This window comes from Toxotes jaculatrix, chromosome 6, assembly GCF_017976425.1.
Source record: "Toxotes jaculatrix isolate fToxJac2 chromosome 6, fToxJac2.pri, whole genome shotgun sequence".
In the NCBI taxonomy this organism is placed as follows: Eukaryota; Metazoa; Chordata; class Actinopteri; family Toxotidae; genus Toxotes; species Toxotes jaculatrix.
Window position 1 is genome coordinate 17,512,310 of NC_054399.1, and position 24,765 is coordinate 17,537,074.

The 24,765-nt window shown below is 40.2% G+C and overlaps 1 protein-coding gene across 2 annotated transcripts; it reads right to left on the reverse strand.

Annotated features, from left to right (window-relative positions):
- Window positions 1-1,450: 1,450 nt before the first annotated feature.
- swt1 (SWT1 RNA endoribonuclease homolog) lies at window positions 1,451-20,591 on the reverse strand. Of its 2 annotated transcripts, XM_041041293.1 has the most exons (17): window positions 20,436-20,591; window positions 19,908-19,980; window positions 19,755-19,813; window positions 18,581-19,643; window positions 18,223-18,352; window positions 17,899-18,000; window positions 17,319-17,510; window positions 16,376-16,469; window positions 15,719-15,960; window positions 15,192-15,340; window positions 14,816-14,954; window positions 12,349-12,488; window positions 11,942-12,072; window positions 11,416-11,562; window positions 8,121-8,187; window positions 7,906-7,973; window positions 1,451-2,451 (listed from the first exon to the last, which is right to left on the reverse strand). In XM_041041293.1, exons 2-17 carry the CDS (start codon window positions 19,974-19,976, stop codon window positions 2,346-2,348), a joined length of 2,898 nt encoding a protein of 965 aa, XP_040897227.1. In that variant the 5' UTR covers window positions 19,977-19,980; window positions 20,436-20,591; the 3' UTR covers window positions 1,451-2,345. The 2 variants fall into 2 exon arrangements, with proteins under 2 accessions (XP_040897227.1, XP_040897226.1); XM_041041292.1 differs by having other exon boundaries at window positions 19,908-20,591.
- Between the last annotated feature and the right edge of the window lie 4,174 nt (window positions 20,592-24,765).

Here is a 24,765-nt window from a genome sequence, read left to right on the forward strand (position 1 = left end):
AGAAGCTTTGACTAAATTGCCAAAAGTTGATTTATGTGACCCCCAAATTTAGACTTTATTGCTGCCTCGTGTCCACCTGGCTCTGCTTTTGGAGTCGAGTAATTACTGTGCCCTGGTCATTGCTGTCTAAGCTTTCATTGCCACCATTTTCCTCAGGGACTCCCACACTAAGCCAGGTTTTTTCTGCTCCTCTAAGTGTCTTTTAGGGGAGATTATACTAAGCTGGCTAACAGACCTCAGCAGGAAGGGACGACGACAAGTCATTCTGGGCTGCGAGAGTGTTGAAAGAGGACCAGCTGAGCTGGTTGCATCTGCATGACCTCAGATATCCCTGACGGCCAGTCAGAGATGGTTAAATCCCTACCCTGCACTCATTCACAAGTTAGCCTCTGATAATCTCTGCAGGCACACCTGACAGTCAGGGAAAAAAAAAAGCAGGGCCACGTGCTACAGGAAGTAGGGACTAAATACTTAGACACTGACAAGGGTCATTTTTGCTATATGTAGGCTGATGAAGCCCTGTTCCTTTACATGATAAATTAGGAACATTTACATACCATGTTTTGCTAACTTCTTCTCTTTGTCTTGGAGGGCAGACACTGAACCAGAGAAGTGAAAAAAAACAAAACATTTTCAGACAAAAGTTAATAAAATCCAGAAAGGCTGCTTTTCCCCTGTGGAAATTTCCATCACGTCAACAATCTAGGATAAATGCTGTTTCACATTTATGTTTCACATTAGTCAGGCACTTCATTATACAGTGAAGTGAGAAAGGGTCCCTTTGGGTCAGTGGTTTAAGACACTGAAAATTCACTAATATTTCTAAGGCAGTAAAAAGACTTATGACGCAGGAGACACATCTGTGACAAAAACTCAATGAGTCAAACAACATAACTGAACAAAATGTTCAATAGCAGCTGCGTCTGCAGGGCATCCAGCTCTCCAGTGAATTAACGAGACAGGAAGTTCAGTAAATCCAGATCATCGCTGTCCACCGCTATCCGTCCTCTCCCCCTCCGTCTTCCCTCCACCTCCTCCTGCGTGACGTCTGATGCTTTAGCCTCAGTGTGTGTGTCGCAGCAGCAGCAGGTGTAATCTCAGCCTGTCTGCTGGCGTCACCTGCTCTCTAATCCCCTTAGTCACCACACACACTCACACACATGCAACCACATGCACTCACGCTCAGGTCATATTAATCACAGCATGCATACAGTACTACACAGGTGAGCCTCTCCTAAAACACTAGCAGGAAATACTGTACTGTAATACTGTGTCTGAGGCTGAATTAGTTTGGAAATCACTTCTATACAAAAGTTCATTGGAAGCAACTGATGCAGATGAGAAAAAGAAGTCTCTAATAAAACAATACTTCAAAAACTCGTTCTTGTTGTAAACATTTAACTTATTTACTTAAAATATAATTTATGTTCTCAAATCATTTCCATTTAGGCTTATAAAAATAAACAAAAAAAAAAAAAGCAAAATCTGAAAACGTAGTTTCACTGGTTCACATCCTCACCGACAGCTGTAGCTTTCAAAAAACAGCAAATTGTGTTGCAGTGTCTCACTGAGACACTTGGGCAGTTCAAAAGGACAATCTGTTGACTTTCTAACACGATGATTTTGAAATCCCATGTTCAGGAGATAGTATGACAGTAAGAAGGTGTCAAACCATGAAGTTTGGGTTTTATGGGGGTCATGTGCCTTCATGAGCATATTTGCCAAAATATCAAATAATTCCTTTAAGCTGGTTGAGGGCTGACAAACAGTGAACAGACATTATAATATATATTTAGTCACAGTTTAGTCATTTAAAAAAAGGTCAGTTGTCACAGAGGGTGAGGTGGGTGTGGGCGGTGGGATACCAAGGATTTCAGACATCAGTGTTGCATCATTACACATTCAGTCCAAAAATATGACCAAATAAATTTTTTTTTCCATATTCTCTGTGTATATAACAAACAAAAGAAAATATAAATAATAATATTAAAAATGAAAACCAGCACTGTGATTTAACTAATCACTTAAATGCTGATGGACTTACTGAACTACATCACACTTGAAATATAACAATGAGAAAACACTGCTCAGTTGTGGCAGGAGATATGATATACGTGCCTGATACAGAAAGTAGAACCTCAATTTAACCAATGTTCTACCCTTTAGAATAATGGAGAACCATCCACAGACAAAAATATTGTCTGTCACAGGGAACAGGTGCAGTCACAGGAGGCACAATAAAAGCAAACGTCACTTTAACTTATAGTTTTTACTTCAAGGAAATGATGTCAGTTCATTCAAGGCATCTCACTGGCTGATGTGCAAACTCCCTGGCACTGGGCCATTCAGGGCCATGTGCTGAAGGTGATGTTTTGAGCTGTGGCCCCAACACAACGATCCAGGGCCTCTTTTACCTCCATGAACTGGGCCCCTCCAACTCTCAGCTTCTCCCTGGGAACACAATTATAGTTATGAATGTTAGTCATGAATGTTTGATATTATACAAAAATACTTTATTTACTACAATATAAGTGACTAATATTTCAAGTTTTCATACTTTGGCCAGTATGGTTCATTGTGTATATTTTTGTTTTCTGATGAAATGATTTCTGCTGACCTATTCGGGCTTTTCACAAAGGACAAATCCTGCTGACTGAGACTCTATTTCCAGGTTTAGATCAGTGTCTTCATTTATTTATTTATTTATTTTTCAAACAATATAAGCAGCAAAAGGTTTTTAAAAATGTTCCATAATCCAGTGGAGAGATGTAGAACCGTACAGTGTACGATCTGGATGATGCTACACAGAGATCTTTACGAGTGAACTTTCTATGCGCTGACCATGATCAGCACAGAATGTCCACGACAGAAGAGACAAAAGAGCTTCTGTGTAAGCTGCAGCTTCCAGAAGCCCCGTGTTTCAGCGTCAGCTATTTGCGCTCACTTCTGTCCAACTCTATTACATTTTTCTGGTTACAACAACATATACATCCACGCAGTTACAAAAGCACAAGAAAAACACACAACCCGTCTTCTCTGTGAGCATGGACGCATGCACAAATTGGCTGCTGAAGTCTTGGCAACGGCTGCTTAGCAGCAGAGACACTGAGGGAGCTTGTTGCTTGTTTTGTTTCCTCCTCTGCTTTGTTTCCATTGGAACGTTACGTAACTGCAGGGAAGAGAGAAGGAGGAAAGAAAGACCAGAATCGGCCTCACTGTTGACGCCCCCCTGTTTTCACCCTACTTCCATCCATTTTCTTCCCCTTCTCCATCCAAGCGTGCAGCTGTGTGTGTTTTCATAACCTGTGCAAACAACAGGCTGTGTTACCCACTCTTCACTCCCAGGATGTGTTGGTCTGTCACAACTCATGTGGTGTTACATTCCGGCGTGCTCCGTGTAAAGAGAGACCGTGTGTGAAAGGCTTCCTGTCAGTGTGTGTACTTTGACAACCACGGACTCATCAGTGACACGGCGTTCGCATCAAGCATCTCACATGAAGAATGTCTGAACGTAATGACACAGAGTCAGTGACGCACATGAATTCTTCACAGAGTCACTGACCCAGAGCAGCAATGTATGTACAAAGTGGGAGAGCTGTGCTGCTGCTGTGTGTTACATAACAGCCTATATGTGTTTGACAGGTAGTTAATGGATATCCCCAGCAAACAGTAACGATTTGCACTGAATTGAACGTAGGGCCACATGACACGGTGACATGACATAACTGATGGCTGATCTCCACCAGCCAATCATGTTGTTCTGTTCCACAGAAAGCTTCCAATCAGATTCGAGGATGCGGCTATGGACACACGGATCAATGTCCTGTTCAGTTTTATTTTTTAAAGAGAAATAAAGTTCTAAATAATAAATAAAACTAAGTTCTCTATAAAAGTATTTTTTTCCATTTCATGATGATTTGAAAGCAAAACACCGACCTTAAAAGTCTGACATCCTCGGAGAAAGGCTGATGAAAGAGCGCCAGTCAATGATAACATGGGGCCACTGGGTTTGCTTATGAAATGTCTGACACATGAAGACACGCAAAGGTTTTTGGTGCAGTCGGGTTACAGTCGTAAATGATGAAATATTAAGTATTTACTGCAGTAATATCATGGAACAGAGGATGAAAGCAAAAGCTTCTACATCTGGCTATAATCTTTTTTTCATTTAACAGTTGAAAGAAGGACTGACAGGGTGAGAAAACACACAGCAGTTTCTCTTCAGTGTACCATTTGAATAAAAGAAAATTAAGTAATATGAGGCTTCAGGCTTTCTTTTATTGAACTACATGCTGTTCCCAGTAGCCTGGTTAGTTTTTATAAAATATCAGAGCAGTGTTTCCCCTCGGCCATTCTGTTTGACTGAGTTAAGTAAAACTACTGTGTAAATATTAGGGTATAATATAATGCCGTCAGCGGTGACCGCAAAGAATAAGGAGCTGATGTTTAAAGTCGCTTGTCTGAGCCAATGAATTATGTAAGAAACAATATATAAATTAAACACTGATGCTACAACACGCAAGCTTAGATTAAAACACATACAGTGAAAGAGCGAGGTGCCTTAACAAATGATGCATTTGCTCTCACCTATCAGCTGTGGTAACCAGCAGCTGAGATATGTTGCATTAAAAGACAAGAGGCTTCAGCGCTGATGACATATTCAGAGGTGTAAAAGACCCAGGTGCAGCAAAATCATCAGAATGCGTTCATACAGCATGTATAAACACGGAAACATGTTTCCAAACGACACCGGGGAGACCACAGACAATTAGAGTCACGCATGTGTATAGAAATCGCAATCACGAGCAGGTAGAAAGACATGTTTAATGGACTTGATTCGATCCTAGCAGAAGGAAAACTAAGCTGAGAAACACTGACACTGGAAAACACGTTTGTTTGGTTGTGTTCCTTTCCCTCCCACTCACTAAAAAAAAAAAAAAAAAAAAAAAAAAAAAAAAATTGAGATGGCTTTCAGAAATGGGCTTATGTAAAACACACAAGAGCGTTTGTGTCTTTTCAGACTGACACTGTGCTTCAAACCGTTTATCAGAATGTACCATAACCTATATCCTCTCTGAACACATTATAGCTCTGCCTCTGTATGTGTAAAATCCTACCAAATGCAGTAGCAAGGTAACAGCATAATCTTATGCTGGTCACTTTCCCATTTGTTGTTTATTATAAAACAAACAGGCTTCGTTTCAAGAATGGAAAGCAACACAGAAAGTATTTTTTTTTTTAACCTGACATTTCTAACATTTCAGAACTCCCCTAGAGGCTTATCTGCTGTTAAGGCCTGTTTGTCCTGAAAGCTGCCTGTCAATGACTGTGCACGATCCAGGAAAAGGCCTCCCTGAGGCTTTATATAACTTATGACATCATGCCACTTGCACTGAGCATAGAAATCAAATATTTAACACCATGGATAATGTGCTTGCCAAGTAAAGGCCTAGATCACTTCACAGTGAATGTAACCGATAAAAAATTTACAATGACAACATAGCCGGCTTAACTATATCTTTCAGTAGTGACCTGTTGAAACAAAAGCTGGAATTACGTGACTGCTAAGTGCCCGCAAAGCTCTTCCGCGAAGTGACACAGCAGATGTTGTCTTTAATACTAAATCAACCTTTGGTTTTATTTGGCTTCACATCATTATTCCAAGCAAGAAAGTACTTTAATTCTCTGAAATACAGGAAAATAATACTTCCTGTTATCTAATGATCATCCTTCTTAAACTCACTTCAGCTAATTAATAGCTTTGATTATATCAATCATTATCAGTACAACAGCAGCCAGGTTACTAATGAATAGTCATTTATTTGAAGTGATCTATAGAGGAATAATTGATTAATGGAGCTATATAATAAATTCCAGTGTAAGTGAAAGCATTTCTTATCCTGGGGTTATAAAATCATCAGAAACAGATTCCGACAGTCAGGCAGCAGCTTTAAGAGAGGACACACACAAAGGCCAGGAAACAAATAATCTGTTGAATACGTGGAACTGTGGCTTGTTTCCATGGCAGTTGCTGGGTTCAATCTACACTCAAAAATACAGCTGCAATTTAGCTTCAGAACCACGTCATGATGAAGCAGGAATGGCGGTTAGTGATTCTCTGTGTGTGTGTGTATAATGTTGCTGTATTGTTGGAGACTATGGATAAAAAATTATAAATAAAATTTAAAAATGATAGTGTTAAAAAATTGTGTGTGTGTTTGTTAATGATTCAGAGCATGCCCAGTATTAACACATGATAACAAGCAGTCATGGGTGTCACAATAACGACCCCCCAAAAACACTGTAAGACTAAAATTAGCGCCTCAGGGTTGTATTCCTCTGCCAGTCAGTCATGTTGCAGTTTACATCCATGTCTGTCCAGACTCTTATAATATATGAAGTAAAGACTTTGGAGGAATTTAATAAAAGGTACTAAGTGTATTTTTTGGTGAAATGGACATTCTGTGTTCACTTTGACCTCTGACCAGCAAATTGTTATCAGTTCTTCCTTCACTCTAAGCGAACCTCCCTCCAGGTGTTCCTGAGATATTGCGTTCACAAAAATGGGACGGAAGGAAAACCCGGAAACATAATGCCTCCAGCCATGGCTGTCAGTGGCTGTGTCAGTTTATTATCAGCCTATTAGTCTATTTATAGCAAACAACATATGCTGTCAGTCAGTATCAGTGACACAGCTCTTAAATGACAAATCCAGTGAACACTAGCTGTAGCTTAAGCATAAGTTAAACCATGTCATAAGGGAGGTGACAAAAAAAGCAGCCAAAAATACGCAGCGTAAGTAGGATAACTGTGCACTAATAGGTGGTAATATTTAGTGTTCAGACATGAAAGATAATCCCCGACATTCTGTACATGTAGAACCTGTGCTACATGAGCGAGTGAGAGAAAGGGCATACTCATATTTTACCACTTAAACATATATGAGATATAGCCATTTAAGACAGATATAGCTACTTTAAATAGACAACACTGACAACAGGCTGGTGAAGCGACATTACCACACTTCAGCTGTGACCCTGGCTCAGCCCGGGAAGTCAACACTTGCTTTACTTTATGAGAGTTTATATGAGTCCATGTAGGAGCACTGTTTAATCTCCATTGCTCAAATAAAGGCAGCTGGTTACTTAACATGTACGACTTATTCACTCCACCACTTAAATCTTAGTACAGAACCTGAATTAGTTCTCGTCCATGCAACAGATAAATCCTGACTCTCCGAGGCAATGTGTGGGATTCTATTTCATTTGTGGTCCAGGTAACTGCATGTGAGCACTGCGCTCCTGTTACACACCAGCTTGGAGGTTACTATGGTACGCCTGTTAGATTAAACAAGCATTCCTTCAAAGAAATGTTAATAATTAGTGTCACAATTGTTTGGAGCAAGTGTTGACATGACCACAAACACTGTGAGAGCTCTGCTGGGGATATTTAGGAGGAGGGCTATGATAGAGGCTGTGATGCTGGGAAAACAACAACCTGTCTGGGCATGCTATAACAAAGAACGCCAGAATTCTGAGAACCTGAGCAGGTTTGTTTGTGGTATCTGGTCACAGGACAGGCATTGCTAAATGCATACATCAAACTCACTGGGTACATGTCAAGGCGGTGCTGGATGTATTTCACTAGCTTTAATGCACTTAGCCTCCAGAGGACAGTGAATAAAAGCTATCCTAGACTTGTCCTGAATATTAAAATGTACTTAATTCCTCTTATACATGACAATCAGACTGGTGAGATTACAGCTGTAGCAAGGGTGTGAACTGAGTCAGGAAATCCATCTGATTTACCTGACAGACAGGGCTCATAGTGTGATGGCAACAATTTAAATGTATGCTCTATGTAAACAACCTATACATGCAACTATCAGTGTTATGTGTGTCCTACCTGTAGTCCTGTTGTGAGAAACAATCAAGTAGGTCTCTGGCTGTCAATCTGGAATCCACATTAACAATCTGAAACACAACGCATACCAGCTGAGGTAAAAATGAACATGTCAAGGTGAGATGAACATAACAAGAACACTGCAGGAGAAAAACATCAAATGACTTTAATTAAAACAACATCTAACTGTATGAGAATAACTGTTAAATGGCGCAAACCTTATTAGAGTGGATGATGCTGAGCAGTGCCTGGACTTCTTCCAAACCAGGGGGTGAGGACAAGACACTGAAGAACGAACAAACAAACAAACAAACAAATAAATAAATAAAATAAAAATTAGAAATAAACTCACTTCCAGGCGAAGCTGGAAAAGCTGTGGCACTTTAATCATCGCCCCAGTGAGACTGGAGTCAGTTAGTCAAAAAGTTGATACGATATTATAATATGACATTTTGTCTTTCCACAAATAATAAGACTTAAAGAGTAAATCTGACTACACCAAGTGAATGAAACATTCAGCTGGGTTGGATCTTCTGGAGTACACAACTCTTAAATGCTTTCACACAAGAAAACGCAAGTTTATTTATGTGGTGCCTTTCAACCACAAGGCCATTTATACACACAAATGCAAGCACACACCACTGTCAGTAACTACATACAGCAAAAGAGGACTAACCTCAGTGAAAAATACAGCAACAGACAAAAAGAGAGAAAGAAATGACAGGAAAACGAGAGAAAGATGAGGAAGAGAAAATGGTCATTTGAGCAGAGACCTAAATTATCAATACCTAGTGTCCACATACGGAGAAAAATGAGAGAGAGCAAGACAGAGGGAGATAGCCTGTAAGGAATGAGTCATAGCTCTGCTCAAACACGTGAAAATGAGTCTGACTGTCTCCTAGGCAACTGCACTTGAGCAGCCAAATACACACATGCATGTGCATGGACGAGTGCAGAGTGCAAAGACATACACACGGTGTACCAAGATTCTTGCAGATAGAGATGAAGGTAGCATAGAGGCAAAAAGATGATTCCAAAACATTCACAGCTGCCAAGGTATTTAATACTTTTGTTATTTATATGTTATGTTCTGACATAGTCAAAAGCGCCTACAAGAATTTTTATTTTCTTTTAAATAAATAAATCCATCTGCCAAATAAATCCATGATGAAGAATTTATGACCCTGAATAACAAATTTCTCCGAGGATGTCAGACTTATAAAACAGTAGTCTGTTTTCACTAAAAGCTCCAAAGGCAAAAAAAAATACCATCATCAAAAATGACTGAGAGAGGACTAGAGGACACTGTTCCTCTTTAGACTGATTAACATCACACAAAGAGCCAGGAAAGCAGCCGCAGGTGTACTGTCACAACATTATCAACAGGAAACGATCAACCCCTAACACACGCAGTGAGAACACGCCATCTAACAAAACATACAAGGTGTACGTTAGATATGACAAAACATCAGGTAATGAAATACCACCATGTAAGCTATATTCTACATGGCAAAAGCAATAAACAGGGAGCTATAGAGGTTTAGAGCTTTTAAGTGATAGTAAAGTCCACCTGGGACACATGCTTGGGAGCTTAGTGCCTTAAGATCTGAGAGGCCTGTTTTGTCAGTTTTATAGCCACTGAGCCGAGAACACAATGCACAATGGAGGCATCACTTTTCTTATTTTTTTTCCCCCCATCATTACAGAGATAAATATCTAACAACACCCTTGTCTTCCGGTTACTGTCCAAATACTGGTAAATTTTCTATTTGACTGTGCAGATTCAGCACTCTAAGATGTTTCCTGTGTGAAGTGACGTGTTATAGATTCAGAGGGAGCAGAGCAAAGATTACACAAACAAAGCAAAGCAGAAATATCACACAGGAAATAACGAAAGCCTAGAAAGAAACACAACATCACTAGTATTATGATCAACTGCAAACCACAAGAAGAAGAACATCTCAAACGAACAGTCTTAGCTCATGTAGTGAATACATCCTGAACCTCAATTAAAATGTCAACTGGATTTTTTTTTTCATTTAAATTATCTTCACACAAGAAAAAGGGTTATTTTCAGCAGCAAGGAAAAGTCGTCTATGCTGTATTTGCAGACCTACAGTGAGAGTAGGAGTTCAGAGTGACACGTGGATAAAACAGTGGGATATCAGCAGACACTTTGCCCTTTGGATGGCAGGAGTTTTACCGTTACCTGTCCTCAAAGAGACCAAAAATGTCACAGTGAATCCTGTGCAGGGAATGAATAATGTACTGACACTGACTGGATCTTATGATTGTGTGTTGCTTTGATATTTTATACGTATATGTGAGAGAAGGGGGAGGGACGAGGGGACATCATAAGAGAGACAAATCAAAAAATATCTTCCTAAATCATGTTAAGTCAACTGATGGATCAGGGGCCAGGATCAACACCAGAACGCTGACACTGAAGCAGCTAAATGGAATTTAGCCGTCATTAGTTTTTATTATTTACACCTGTGCTTTTCCAACTGCAACATGTCAAAATGTGTTCTGTGAAAAACGCCCACTGCTGAATGTTTTCCTGCACCTGCCACAGCAGCCATGCAAGCCAAAGCCGAGTGAACGGGAAGGAAGTCAAAGGAGGGCGTGACTGCAAACCTGTGTTGCAAGCCAAATTTTAACGCTTTGGGACAGCAATGAACAAACAGAGAAAGAAACACGTTGGCATAGTTTAAGTAGAAGTTCACAGAACACATAATCCATAAAGAGCTCCACTGCAAATGTCATCATTTTTCATGTTTTCATGAAAGTCCTGTGTGAAATGTAAATATGTTCGAATGCAGGCACAAGCAGATACACTGGCAAAGCTTATAGGAGGGTGAAGACATCCCACAGGTAACTGTTAGCATTATCCCTCTTGAGTGTACACTGAGAAGCTAACAAGTGCTACAGTGTAGAGCTGCCTGTTGCGTCATGGGAAGGTGATAAGGCAAAGCTACAAGGTCAAGCAGATTATAGCCAGACCAAGACTACATGCCAAATAGGGCCTTAGCTCTATGAGGTCATACAACACAACACACACACACACATAACCAGGACAGAGGAAGGAGTAGGCTGGTTAAGGACAGATCAAGGACAGTTTAAATGGGCTTCTTAGAGGGCGTGAAGAAGGTCAAGTTAAAGGGTTCAGTGAAGATGGACAAGCAGGGATGTTTAGATCCATAATGACAGACGGACAGAATAGTCTGCCAGTGGCATGAAATGTAACGTTGGCCTTAAGAGATCGGTTCCTAAGATCCCCTTTCTATACACCATTTTTTCTTCACACTTGAGCTGAGTTAAAGTTTTCTATAAGAGGCACAGTCACAATTGTGAGACACGGTACAAAATGCCCTTATAAGTTTAAACTCAAATGATCAAATTTAATAGACTGAATACAGTATAAAGTGAACACATTGTGGGAGAGGGGCAGAGGAGCAGAATGTCTGGTGGTATGTTCAGACTGACAGCAGTGATAAGATGAGGCTGAGTTACCTGCTGAAGGCTTGGAGCAGCTGTGAGACCATGGAGGACAGTTTGTGCAAACAAGTCAAAGCGTCCTGTGGTGGTGGAGGACCTCCCACTGGCTGAGCACTCTGCATGGTGTGAGGGTCAAAGCCCAGTGCTTTGAACACTTCCAAGCTGAAACATGACAGAAAATAATGACCTCAGAGGTCAATGGAACGGAAAAAAAAAACTAAATACATATCAAAATAAACAACCTCCAAATTATTTATCATATAACCACTTATTGTAATTCTAATTACGGGACTGAACTCTGGTGTATTAGTCAGGAGGTAATTTGTTGTTTGCATGTTCACTTGTACACTGTCCTGAATAGCAATAATAATAGAAGTCATGGTGACATAAGCTGTAGACGATAAATAAAAAGCTCAGGTCTAAGCAAATGAAAAATCAGTACAGACCACATCATCCTAACCTGCGGTGGTTATCTGTGGTTTAATCATAAGTGGAATCCTAGCACTGCATCCATAAAAAAAAAAATCTCCATCACACCCACCTCATTTGATACACACTGGACCAGATGTTCTCAAACAGGGCCCACACTTCCTGATGAGAGACCTGAGCAGACATGGGTTGTTTGTCTTCATCATCATCATTCATGACAACATCACAGGCAGGAGGCTCTCTCTGTACAAACAGATGGAGCAATTATTCAAATTGAAAAATATTAAACAGAATCCAACAGTGTAAAATAAAAGGCTGCGTCATATAAGAAAATACATCCTGCTGTCTGCTTAATTGTTGTTTTGGTGCTCATTATCAGATCTTTCAAAGCTAAAAGAGAATAGACTTCCTTCAAGTGCACTCTGGGTATAGACGCAATTGACGCAACAGAAAAAGGATGTAAAGTGTAGTTCTTTTAGAACTAATGCGAACTTCAGACGACCTGACCTGATGACTGACCTGAGACTGTAGCTTATTGAAAATGTTGTCCATTACTGAAATGGCACTGGGTACACGGCTTGAACGATTCCCAAAAGCTTTCACGAGCTCTTTAGCTTCTTGAAGGGCTGCTAAGGTGGCACTGCAGTCCATTGTTTTACCTGCAAGAACATATATATAAAACATATACATGGGCCATCAGATGACCGCAAAACAAAGGGGACATGCACATGCACACAAGGTTTACACACACTCAGTTAATAAGGCACAACTAACTCAAATGAACGCCCTCATCAATTTTAATGGGGTATAATGCAATACAATTCAATGCAGTCTCTAAAATGTAGTTGAATCAACACCACTCTAAAACACCTTAAACAAAGACTGAACATTGTCACCCTTAGGAAAGTAAGATTTACTGTAGGACTGTTGTTATGTGTACCCACACTTCCCGATGAGAGAAACAGCAGACATATGAAAGTGAGGCAAAGGGAAGAGGTGTTACTTGAACAGCAAAGCTTTTTTCACGAGAGGATGTTCTGTCTGGGTAATGTTCTGAGAAGAACTGCTTTGAATAAAATGGAAGACAAAGACAGGCAGCGGGGCACGCTGGCCAAAAACAAGGCAGCTACACAAACTCATGGTGTTTTTGCTACATGCGTGTGTGTATTCACTTCTTGTGGTCTTACTCTGTGGTCATCACCATAACAGCTACATGCCTGTCCATAAAGCTTACCCTTACTGTAACCTAACCAACTGTAAATCACAGCCTTGCTACTTTATAGAGGTCTGTGAAGAGTCAGTCCTAACAAGTATAGCTACAAGCAACTACACACACACACACACACACACACACACACACACACACACACACACACACACACACACACACACACACACACACACACACACAGCCTGCGCAGAAGAGACCAGAAAATCACATGCAGTACTTTTCCACTCCGAGATTTGTTCTTAACCTCACATTCAGTTTATCCCTCCTTTCTTTCCTCCTCCTCCTCCTCCTTCTCCTCCTCCTCCTCCTCCTTCTCCTTCTCCTCCTCCTCCCTCTCCTCCTCCTCCTCCTACTTTCAGAGCCCTGGCACAGAGCCAGGCTGCGTGGTACCAACAAATCCAGAATCACGCTCGTGAACCAAGGATACTCAGAACAAGGGCAAAACTCCATTGTTTTAAATATTAACATTCTTGGATGGATTAAAAACCATTGTGCCACTTGTGCAGCAGTCACGCCCACACAGGTGGACTTAGGAAGACTGAATCTGAGACACAAACACACACACACACACACTCAGCACTGTGAGCATAATGTAATTAGATCCAGCGATAAGATCCAGAGCAAGAATTGCTGCAGTGGGCGACTCAGCATCTTTCTGACACACATTTGAGTGTCCTGCTTTAGCGGATGACCTGATTCTTTATGTAGTTCTGTAGGGTTCCAGCGCAGTGCAGGGCAGACAACGTCATACCCCAGAGGAGTAAGGGTTTTATCTGGAGGATGAGTCAGTATCTCAACACCACTTTCCAAGAAGGACTAAAAATATTTCCCTAAGGCTGAGATTTTGGACATTTGAGATTTTCATTAAGCAACTCTTACATTTAATAACTATAAACCTATAAAACAACAGCAGTTTTTGTACAGACCATTTTTATCACAAACCCTCAGCTTATAGCCTGGAACCTCTAACAGTGGAACACAGAATATCTTTGCATTTAAACACCTAAGGGAGCTCAGCTTGGCCGATTCCCTGTGTGAATTTTTATGCTCGTAGCTCTTTTCAAACTCTGATGTTCACCTTCAAAAGATTAAAATCAGCTCAAGGAAAGTGACAGCAAATGTTTTAATCTACAGTGTGTGTGTGTATGTAGTGTGATGTTATCAAGCCTTTCCACCTCAAACCAAGAGAATATGCTAATCAAAACAATGCAAGAGGTTAACACACTGAGAACTGAACGTCACAGCTCATGAAGAAGAGCTGATTTCCAAACTGAGTCGACTCAGATGTCTTAACAATGTGGGACAGATTCATTTCTGTGCTGAGTTAAATACAATTTTTATTTATAGTTTCTATGTTATGTTTCTCAAGTGACTGTACAACGAAACACTGTTAGGTGTTGAGTGTCTGAGTGTTTTGGTGTTTGGACTATGGCCAAGAAAGAGAAAGACTGTTTACAGTGACCTACATTTAGAGACCTCTACCTGACCATCCACTACTATGTATTTTAATTCAGTTCAAAAAAACTTTATTGAATTGAAATACATACTTTTCTGTATTATGTTTCCCCCCTAGCTGTTATTACATATTTAAACATTGTTTTGATATAAAGTCAGCTGGTGGCAACAGGATTTCTAACACAAACCCAAACACTGTTGCGGCGGAGTCCAAGGTTTTGAACTTAGAAAGGTGCATATTAGAGTATGAAAACCACTGAAACACATATTTCCCCCTCTTCCACATGCCTCCCTACATACCTGAGTTGAAGAATTCGATGAGATTTAAAACAGTTTGCTGTTTCCTCCGTGGGACAATGTGCCCAAAGACAGCAATCCAGTGCTTTTTCAAGCACTGCAGGACATCTTGAAGAGACCAGGGTGGTTTTAGATAGACTATCTGTCGACAGGAAAAAACACAATGAAAATAATGGCCTGAAATTATTATCAATTAAATCATTATTTATATAACAGATCAATACCCATGTGATGCAATAACATCTGCATATCATTCATCATTGTCAAATGTACATATATACTGTGTACGTGCATGTACAATATTTATCCACCTACTAGAGACAATCATTTAAAAAAACTGACACAAAGATAATGTGAAATTCCAAAGCATATATTTCACCTCTAACCAGAGGTCTTCATAAGCAGCCTTCATCTCCACCTCTAACACATCAGACAGCACCTCCCGCAGGCTGTCTTCCAGTTTGGAAACACACCTGCTAAGGTCCCATTTCGTCTTGTCTTCCTCTCCTTCACCGAGCTGCTGGCTATCTGTGATCAGTTACATGCATACCATATATGTAAATATAGAAAGAAAGCATACACAACGCAGGACAACAGCTACCCCTTCACATGAGAGTTGCTGTTTCACTGGAAATGAACCGTTTAGCTTCCTCTGAACCGTTTTTTATTTTTTCATATTTTGTTCAGTGAGGCTGATTTGTTTCATGCAGCTGAAGCTGTCACCTGATTGCTTCAAACAGATGGACCTGAAGCGAAGGAAGAGTAAACAGGAAAACAGGAAAACAGGAAGGGGTGGGTGGAAAAGGCAAGTGCATGAATGGTATGTGCTATTAACTACTGCACCATGATGGAGTATGCCAAGTAATTTCCTGTTTTGCATGAAGAGCACATTAATCCCTGGCTCACATTTCATTACGGGTCCTTCAGAAAGGCCTGTTCTCTTTTGACTGTGTGGCTGGGCTGGTGTGCAACTCCCGCTGAGCACTGCTGAAGAGATCTGAAGGTTTGTGTGAGGCAGCATGAGGGTCTCGATGTTTTGCAGAGGGTGAAGGCCGTGTCTGGATCTCTCAGCCTCTGCCTCCAAATCATTCTTGCTGAAGGCCTTCACCCCACTCAGGAGGGCTTTACTGCACAGGTTCTTGTCATTACTAGTGAGGGAAGAGGGATAATATTACAACAACTCATATAACATCTATTTGTGTTGTGCAACACTAATCCTAAGTCTGCCCACTGATTTCTCTTTTTAATTCAGCGAAACAATCAATAGCTGCGTCTAGAAACAGCAGCAGTCATAGAATTAGGTCAAAAGAAAAAAAAAAGAATGTGAAATAATACGACAGCCACTCCTATTGAGCTGAAAAAAAATTCCTGAACTAAACTCAGAATTCCTTGCTCAGCACTTCTATTCTTGCCCAATCACTCTGTCTAGCTCTCCCTTTCTCTCATCCCAACTGGAACTATCTGGCTGGACCCACTCACACAGTCACATGCATGTGCATTATTTGCAGAGGACACACACTCTGCAGCAGCAGCAGTATGCCATAGGGGGGAGGGGGAACTCACGTGCACAGGATGAGAGCACACCCTGGGTACAGACCCTGGTATTGCAGGCAGCACTGCAGCACTCTGTCATCATTATTCTCAGCACTGAGACCATCTGGAGACAAGGAGGAAGGAACAGGAACACAAGAGTGACAGACAAGAACATGAAAGTCCATATAAGGACAAAGAAATATGTTTAATTCATGCATTACTACACTGTAACAGCGCACAGTGTGTTTTTTTTTTTCTTTTAAAGTCAAGGAGGAAGATTAAAAGATGAAGAACACAAGATGGAGATTTCAGATCTATTTTAAGAGAAACTCAAAATGCATGTACGCTCCTAAATACTTAGAAACAGGAAAGACTAGCTCACCTAACCCCCCTTTATCACTCTCCTCATTGAAAAATGATGTATAGCTAACAAGGGGGTTACCTCATGCTTGAGTGCAACCTGCCCTTGAGATGCACACAACCTATGCTGTGACAGTTAATTCTGAAGGACCAGCTTAGTGCTAGAGCCCCCTAGTGTCTATGTAGTGAACAGTCAAGCATGTACTTAGCAAAGGAATTAATTAATGGCAGTAATCTCTCCCACCTCAAACACTATGCTTTAACCAGAGAGATGTCCATAACTGACCAGCGAAATAAAGAAAAAAAAATTCCACAGGGACTATATTGTCGATATGAAAGGTTCAGTAATTCTATTATTATATTTTCACCCATAAAACAGCAGAAGGTAAAAGCTTTTTCATGAAGTGCTTATTGTTTTGCCTGCAATTACTGTAATGTTTATATGTGCTCAGCCATCATGTTTTTACACTCAACAGTCCCCAGCAGAAATCTGATCTGAGTTCATGGACAGTCTTAACCCCCTTAACTTTTAGGCCCCATCCTTGGTTGTAATAAATTAGTATGACTTTCAGAGCACTGAAGATTCTGATATTTTCCATAAATCAGCACTCACTGATGCTCTCTGCGGCCTGCTGCATTGACTGCCCCCAGAGGTGAGATTCCCGGTTCTTCAAAGAATTGTAAATGTATGAGATGGCAGGAGTGGCCAGGTGTGCCACAGAACCCGAGAGGCCTTTCCCTCGTTTTAAGGAATCCAGCTCCTGAAGCACCACCCAGGGGACCAGGACAACAGGAGAGCCCAGGGCTAAGATTACACGAAGTGGGGAGAAAGAAAGTGGTGATGATTCCAGTTTATTCAAGTTAAAAAATATGCTCAATAAATGTAGAAATGGGATTTTATACTTTCATTTGATAATGGCCTTTAAGTTATAAGTAATAGGGCAGGTAAAAATGTACTGCATTTGACCCCTGAGATGTATTGCATAACATATTTTGTGATTAAAAGGATGACGACATCTCTTGATGATGTGTAATAATAATTCAGCCACGGCCGGGAAATTACTTTTAGCATTTGGGTTGGGAGTGGAAACTAACTGCATACCTTCTATATTGGTAAGAAGTTTAATCTCAAAACATATTAAATGGCCATATATCATTCAAGAAATATCAATTATTGAGATGATTTTTAAAACCTCCAAGGCCGTGAGACTTGATCTTTTTCACATAATCCAGGTGACTGAGGAGAATATTGGTGTCCAAGACAAGGATTAGGTCTTGCTGAGGGAATTGTTTGCCTGAAATAGGACACAAACATCATGTTTATTCAATAATTTGTTATTAAATATCAGTTAACAACTAAAAAAAAAAAATTGCCCACAGCACAATTTCAGCAAAAGAATTCGGCTTGTAAAGGATTTAAGTTAGAAATTATTTCTTTATTAATTATAATTTTGTCATGATTTTGTTTATTAGACACACAAACACAGTGTAGGAGATAGATATACACTAACACTTACAGCATGCATCTGTAGCTCCCTCTTCTGGGGGGTCTATGTCCATACAGGTCAGCTCTCCATAGCTCTGCATTACATCCAGGTCCAGTTTCTTCTCCGTGCGAGCAAGGTGAAGCTCTTCAACCACTTGCATCTACAGAACAACACATTTATGACAAACAACAAACACACACATCCTCTCTGCAGTTTTAAACCACTGCAACAACGACACAAGTCATTTTAATGTACTGGATAACAACAAGCTTTACTATACATTTTGAAATGTATAATTTCTACCATTAAAAAGAAGTGTAAAGAAAAGCAAATACATGTAAAATAAACAATGATGTTTTCAGATTAAATGAGTAATGCTTTTCATTACCTGGTCATACCATGGCTTGGTGGCAGTATTGCACACAGTTGGGAACTGGCCAGGCAAGGACGTCATTTTATCTTGTCCTTCGGATGAAAACCTGGGAGTCACATCCAAATAGCTGTGATGTTGTTGGACCATGTCCTGCTTGGAGTTTCTTATTGAGGCCGCAGAGCCTGAAGGCTCAGTCCCTTCTTTGAGATTTCTGTTTGCAGAAATAGCCCTGTCATCATCAGTACTATCTACTAGCCTTGGTTTAACCTTTTTTGGTATCTTAAAATTGGGAGGCAGAGGTGATGTGAGAGAATCTCTTTGTTCCTGAGAAGATGATGACCTAGCTGCCTTATGCGATGTGACATTCCTCAACACCTTTGAGCTACTCTCTGAGGTAGAGTACTTGGCTGAAGTGGAAGACTGATTTGTGGTAGAGACAGAGGGAGCTTTTGCTTCTGTACAAAGGCGCCCTTTGGCCTTAAACTCCCTTTCTTGATGCCTTTGAGGAACCTTGTTGTCCAGCTCCCTTCCCTTCTGCCTTGCTGAATCTTTGGAGTTGGACGAGGTCTTGCTTGATTCCCTGATCTTGATAGTATTGCTGTCATTCTCAGTCCTTGGTGGTTCTTCAGAGCTGCACCTCTTCTTCTGTAGATTCTGCCTCTGCTCTTTCTGTTCAGCAGGGACCAAACTGGGACTCATTAGCTTTTTAAATTTTGATAGGCTCCTCTGGGAAGAGTTTTCATCTAATCTACCCTTAGACATCCTCTCTGTTTTCTGAGGAACTGTCCCTGGAGTGTTAGTGCTTAAGGGTTTCGAGGGTCCACTTTCCACAGTCTTACTCCCACTGACAGTATTACCTTTCCGTGAAATATCATGCTTTGCTTTACCAGAGCACTTTCCCCCATGGAACGGCAAGGAGACACTTTCTGTTTTTATACATTCTCTAGCCTTATTAACAGGTGTCTGGTCTTCTGCTTGTGTTTTTACCAGTCTGTAGACAGGCTTTTTTATTTGGCGGGTGCTTTGGAAATCATCTTTAATGGTTGAAGAAACAGAACTTTCCCGTTTCGATGCACAGCTACATGTAGAAGAAAACAGAAAGTATCTGGTCAGTGATCAACTGTGTAGCATGGTGTTTATTGTTACTGTCATTAATTAGTTGTTATAGGTCATGTTTACTGTGTCCAACCTGTCGTGTCTCCTCTTGACACTTTTGCAACTGCTGGTGGCATCTTGTTCTCCGGATACCTAAAAATTAAAACAATAAACATGTGAGGTCAGGATTTTATCCACATGGACCGTCCTTAGAAACAGTAAACATAACTGAATGTCATCTCCTCACCTTCTCATCTTCTTCACTGGAGGATGAGGACAACTTCTTACGCTTTCTCTTTTTTAACTTTTTAGACATTTTTCTGTAAAGGTCATTTTGAAGAGCAGACATGGTCTTCAGTGATTATGCTAAATCCACACTAAGCTTCAGTAAGACACCACCTTCTTTGGCTCCTGACATAAATATCTAATGTGTGCCAGGCAAGTCTAACTAACACAGCATTACACTTTCCTAAAGGGAACTAACAAAATACATATGGCTACATAAAGACAGAAAGATCACCTAATAATAAATGATATAAATGATTAAAGGCTGACTGTATTTTGTTTAATGTTTGTGTCTTTTGTCTGTCAGTGAAGTAATTCAAGTGCAAACCAGTGGCTAAATGACAGGAGGCACAAACTGTGTTACGGCAAAAACACAACTATCTGAAATCCACACCAAGCTTATTTCTAAAGTAAACTGATGAACTGCTCACTGACACAGGACACCACCACCGGTTAAAGTTAAATGTTAGCATTAGCTCGTTTAAGCTACCTGATGACAAGTAACAGCAAAAACGCAACGGTACAAGCTAACTCTCGTTTTTAATGTCTGAAACGTTGGCGTTCATTGATTCGGCGAAAAAAAACAGGACTAGTATGATTAAATGTGTTATTCCCAGCAAAGTAAGGCACTGTTTCCCAAAACATCCGCTGCTTTTCCGGCTTTTCTTCTTCTACTACGGCTACGTTTTCCGTTGGTTGCTACATTACCGCCACAGGCTGGTCTGGAGCGGAGGTCTGCGCTCTTGGATAATGCTCTTTTTAATGAGCAAACACCCTGTCAGTCATCTTTGTGTTGAAGGAGGAAACACACAATGGACAAATGTAAGAGTCTACAGAGAAACGCAGATGCGCTTATTGCCGATGAAGGAGTAGACAGCGCAAGGTCAGTCGGTGGGAGTGGGTGTGGGATGTTTGGGTTATCTCGACCTCTTCACACAAACAAACACCAAGAATCAGTTTTCTGCTACTGCATCTGCTAATTTTCCCAGGCAACTGAGTCTTCACCAAGGTTACACTGGATTTTAAAGCTATAAAACTGGCAAGTCAGTTATTTTTCCATCATGTCAAAATCTACTGTGAGCCTGAGCTCAGGGCAGAGAAAACCCTTTTACCAACTTCTCACGAGGGACCATTTATTAAGGCTTTAGGTGTTGGATTGATTGATTGATTGATTGATTGACTGACTGACTGACTGATTGATTGATTGATTGATTGATTAGTAATGCTATATAGGTCAGTTCTAAGAAATGAATAAGACTTTTGGAATGCATTTTATTGTTGTTGGGGAGCCATGTGTCAGTAAACAACCTGAGACCACTAATTTGTACTGTGTAGTCCTTTATGAAATCAATACTCAAACTGCAATTGCAGTTATATGCCACATAGTGACACTGTCGCTCCTTTTACTGTTCTGTCTCTTGACACAGTCACTGTGCTAAGCAGTGGGGAAAAGAACCACTTTGGAGTACTTTACTTGAGTATTTCCATTTTATGCTACTTTATTCTTCTACCCTGCTACTCTGTACAGTTCTTTGACTTGTAACAGTATTTTTTGGCAGTACTGCTTTTACTGAAGATTTCAGTACTTCTTCCACCACTTATAATGAGCCATGTTTGGGTCCCTGTACCATGGCTTGAGAAACAATACTGTTGAAGGTGACAGAAATCAGACGGCTAACAGATGATGAGCTGTGAGTAGTTTCGGCTGTAGGGAATAATCTCTGACCACTTCAGTATTCTCAGACAGGAATGATAACAACATGTAGGGATTGTGACAGAAAGAGATAAATGCTCTGGGATTCAATAGATGACACTGTTTAGATTAGATCAGATGACATGTTAAATACATAAAGATTACATTTGAAAATTGAAAGCAGCTTTTCTGTTTTGTAGTTCATAGAGACGGGTAATTTTTGCTGGGTTTAGTTGTGTTTATGTGGTATATGTTGTGATGAAGGTCCAGGAGTCAGATCTCAAACAGACCGGTTCATATCATCAGAAGTCGACATGTAGCAGCGCAGCTTCTCTTATTATCATGATTCATGAAACTCAGTCTTCTCTTTGACCATTTGAAAAAGCCTTTAGATAAATGGAAATCTGCTAGAAATATGTGTGTGGAAGAGAAATACAAAATTTATATATCATGAAGAGACAGGTTGTCTCACTTTGTCTCTTCATGATATATAAATAAATCTCGTCCTCGGTGTAGTCACAGATATATGGCTGGACTCCAGATTCATTTTTTGTGTAACTGTAGAATACATTCTCCCCCTCAGGTCATTAATGCGCCCACTTCCTTTCAAGTTCCCTGAATATTATATATATCATATATTACATATGAATATAGTACTGAGAATATGACCTTGGTCTCCTCAACAGTAGCTTTGGTACTGCTCAGTCTGATAATGAGGCTGAATAACCAGGCTACGGCTTGCTTGCTTGCTTGCAGAAAAATTAAGAAAATCAGGATGAAAACTGTCAGAGGTAGTCCTCCTGACTACTTTGTTGTAGGTTTGTTGTAGCAGCTGCTGACTGATTAAGAGCTGAGGCATATTTTTTCATCCAGACATCTGTGTGCCTTTCTCTCTCTCTCTCTATCTGTCCTTTCTTTCTTTCTGTCTCTCTTGCACACTCTCTGTTTCTTTGTCTCTCTATCCCACTTCGTCGCCCCACTCTTTCCAGCCAATTCAAAGACATTTGGCTTTGATCAACAAGCAGATCTGGACAGACGGTGAACGCTTCTGTTACGTGTATTTGAATGTGCACATGTGCTTGTGTGTGATGTTTGAGTATGTGTTGGGGAGGGTCTTTACTCTGCTAATGCTTTACTCAGAAACCTGAGGAGGGTGTTTTATGAAATTATTCAAATATTCTTTCAGTCATTTAGATAATGGGCAACTACTGTGTGTGTGTGTGTGTGTGTGTGAGAGAGTGAGAGAGAGAGAGTTGGGGGCAGAGTATGGGTGTGTGCTTGTGTGTAAGATCTGATTTTACGCTTTCTGATTTAAGGGCAGCCTAGGTCCTCTGGTGTCAGGTGGGCACATGTATACACACACACAACATACACAACCTTTGAACACAATGACTGATACCAACAGAATGGCTTCACTGCACTTTACTTATTCAGAAAGTGACTAAGAAGTGTCTCTTTCATAATAATAATTTCACCTGTATGTCGCTGTTGTAGCAGGAGTAATACAGTCACTGTGTGTATTTTTTTCTGTCACCTCTTTCTGAGAGGACATATCACTTTGGTAGAATTGCTCAAAACGTGTGTCCACTCTAAAGCCACAACCCATGATGGGGGGTCACAAGTACATATTAGTCGGTGATATCTTTATAGCTGCAATGATTAATTGGTGAATCAATTAGTTGGTCAACATAAAATGAATAAACATTTTTTCCCATTGTTTAGGCTTAGGTTTCTCAAATGTCAAGAACTGTTGTGTTTCTTTGTCATACATGATAGTAGATTAAATATCTGTTGGGCAAATAAACAAAGCTATCCAAGTACATCATCTTGGATGGTGGGAAATTATAATGTGCATTTTTCTCAATTTTCTGTCATTACACAGACAGAGCTATTAAATGATTGAGAAAATAATCACATAATGAAAATACTAGATGTTGTATATGACTGTATATGACAGATCTGACACAAGGTTTCAGCTTCAACTGCACATTTTGTTTTTGTACTTAGATTTTATATTTCTATTCAAATGGCACACTTCCTTTTGTACTCTTATTTTAAATTCCTATTTCTGTAAATAATGTCTATATTGTTTATTTTTACCATTAGAGGTTTATATTTGGAGGCTGAGTGCCTGTGTATTGCTGCTGTGATAGCGAAATTTCCCAACTTGGGATGAATAAAGTATTTCTATTCTATTCTATTCTATTCTATGTCATAGTTTTTAGGGTTAGCAAGCCAAAAAGGTTGGGAACCAGTGGTCTAGACCGTTAGACTAACCTACAGTATGCAGTCCTTTCTATATGAGGACAGAATGGAAAGCCTGGTTTCCACTACAGGGCCAACAACTGTCCTGCCAGTACTCACTAAATATTTATACGACTCCATTTCCCCTAAATCAAAACCTAGGTGATTCTTTCTACATGTTACTGCCAATAGAGATGACTCCTCTTCTGGGTTACAGTTTCATATAAACAAATTGGGCTTTCAACCCTGTGTCCTAAACATCTCGACTTGGCCCTGTTTCTCGTAAGCCCCACTTGGCTCTGCAGTTTCTGTCAAAAAGTAGTGACTAACACTGACTGGCTCTGTGACAGACACCTACCTCAACACATTCTTAAGGTCTCTTTCACATTAATAAATGCTCTTTTATTAGTCTGCTCCAATAATTACCCTTGGAGAGAGTTCCCAGACTATAAAGGGAAGTTTGTTTTTCAGAATAGTAATGGTAAAGTGTTAATAGGCCTCAAACGATAGCCTGCCATGCAAACCATTAGGCCATAAATGCCTTCTCTTATTTCACTGCACTATATCTCCTGATGTTTGATTCAGTTTAAGTTGTATTTATTTTGATCTTCCTCTACAGATTGTAGAAGATCTACAGCATGAGGTTGATGAAGTGATGCTGATAACAGAGATGAAGATACTGATGATCAACGTGGTGTTGGAGGTGAGGATGATGGAGATGAAAACAGAACATAAAGATGATAAGTATGATGATGAATGGTTGCATGAGCATGATGAGAAGGTGCTAGATAAAGATGATAATGATTGAGGTGAACATGATTCTGATCATTATCATGTTGGAGATGAGGATGATAAAAAAGAGGGTAAAACTGGTAAACACATA

Excerpts from the sequence above, each read along its gene's own strand:
- swt1 (XM_041041292.1), bottom strand. The coding sequence starts at position 20,009 with ATGTCTGCTCTTCAAAATGACCTTTACAGAAAAATGTCTAAAAAGTTA. Across the intron at positions 15,961-16,375 it reads TGTGCTCTCATCCTGTGCAC|TAATGACAAGAACCTGTGCA; the intron begins GTGAGTTCCCCC and ends TTCCCTCACTAG. Across the intron at positions 12,073-12,348 it reads TCAATAAGCTACAGTCTCAG|AGAGAGCCTCCTGCCTGTGA; the intron begins GTCAGTCATCAG and ends CTGTTTGTACAG.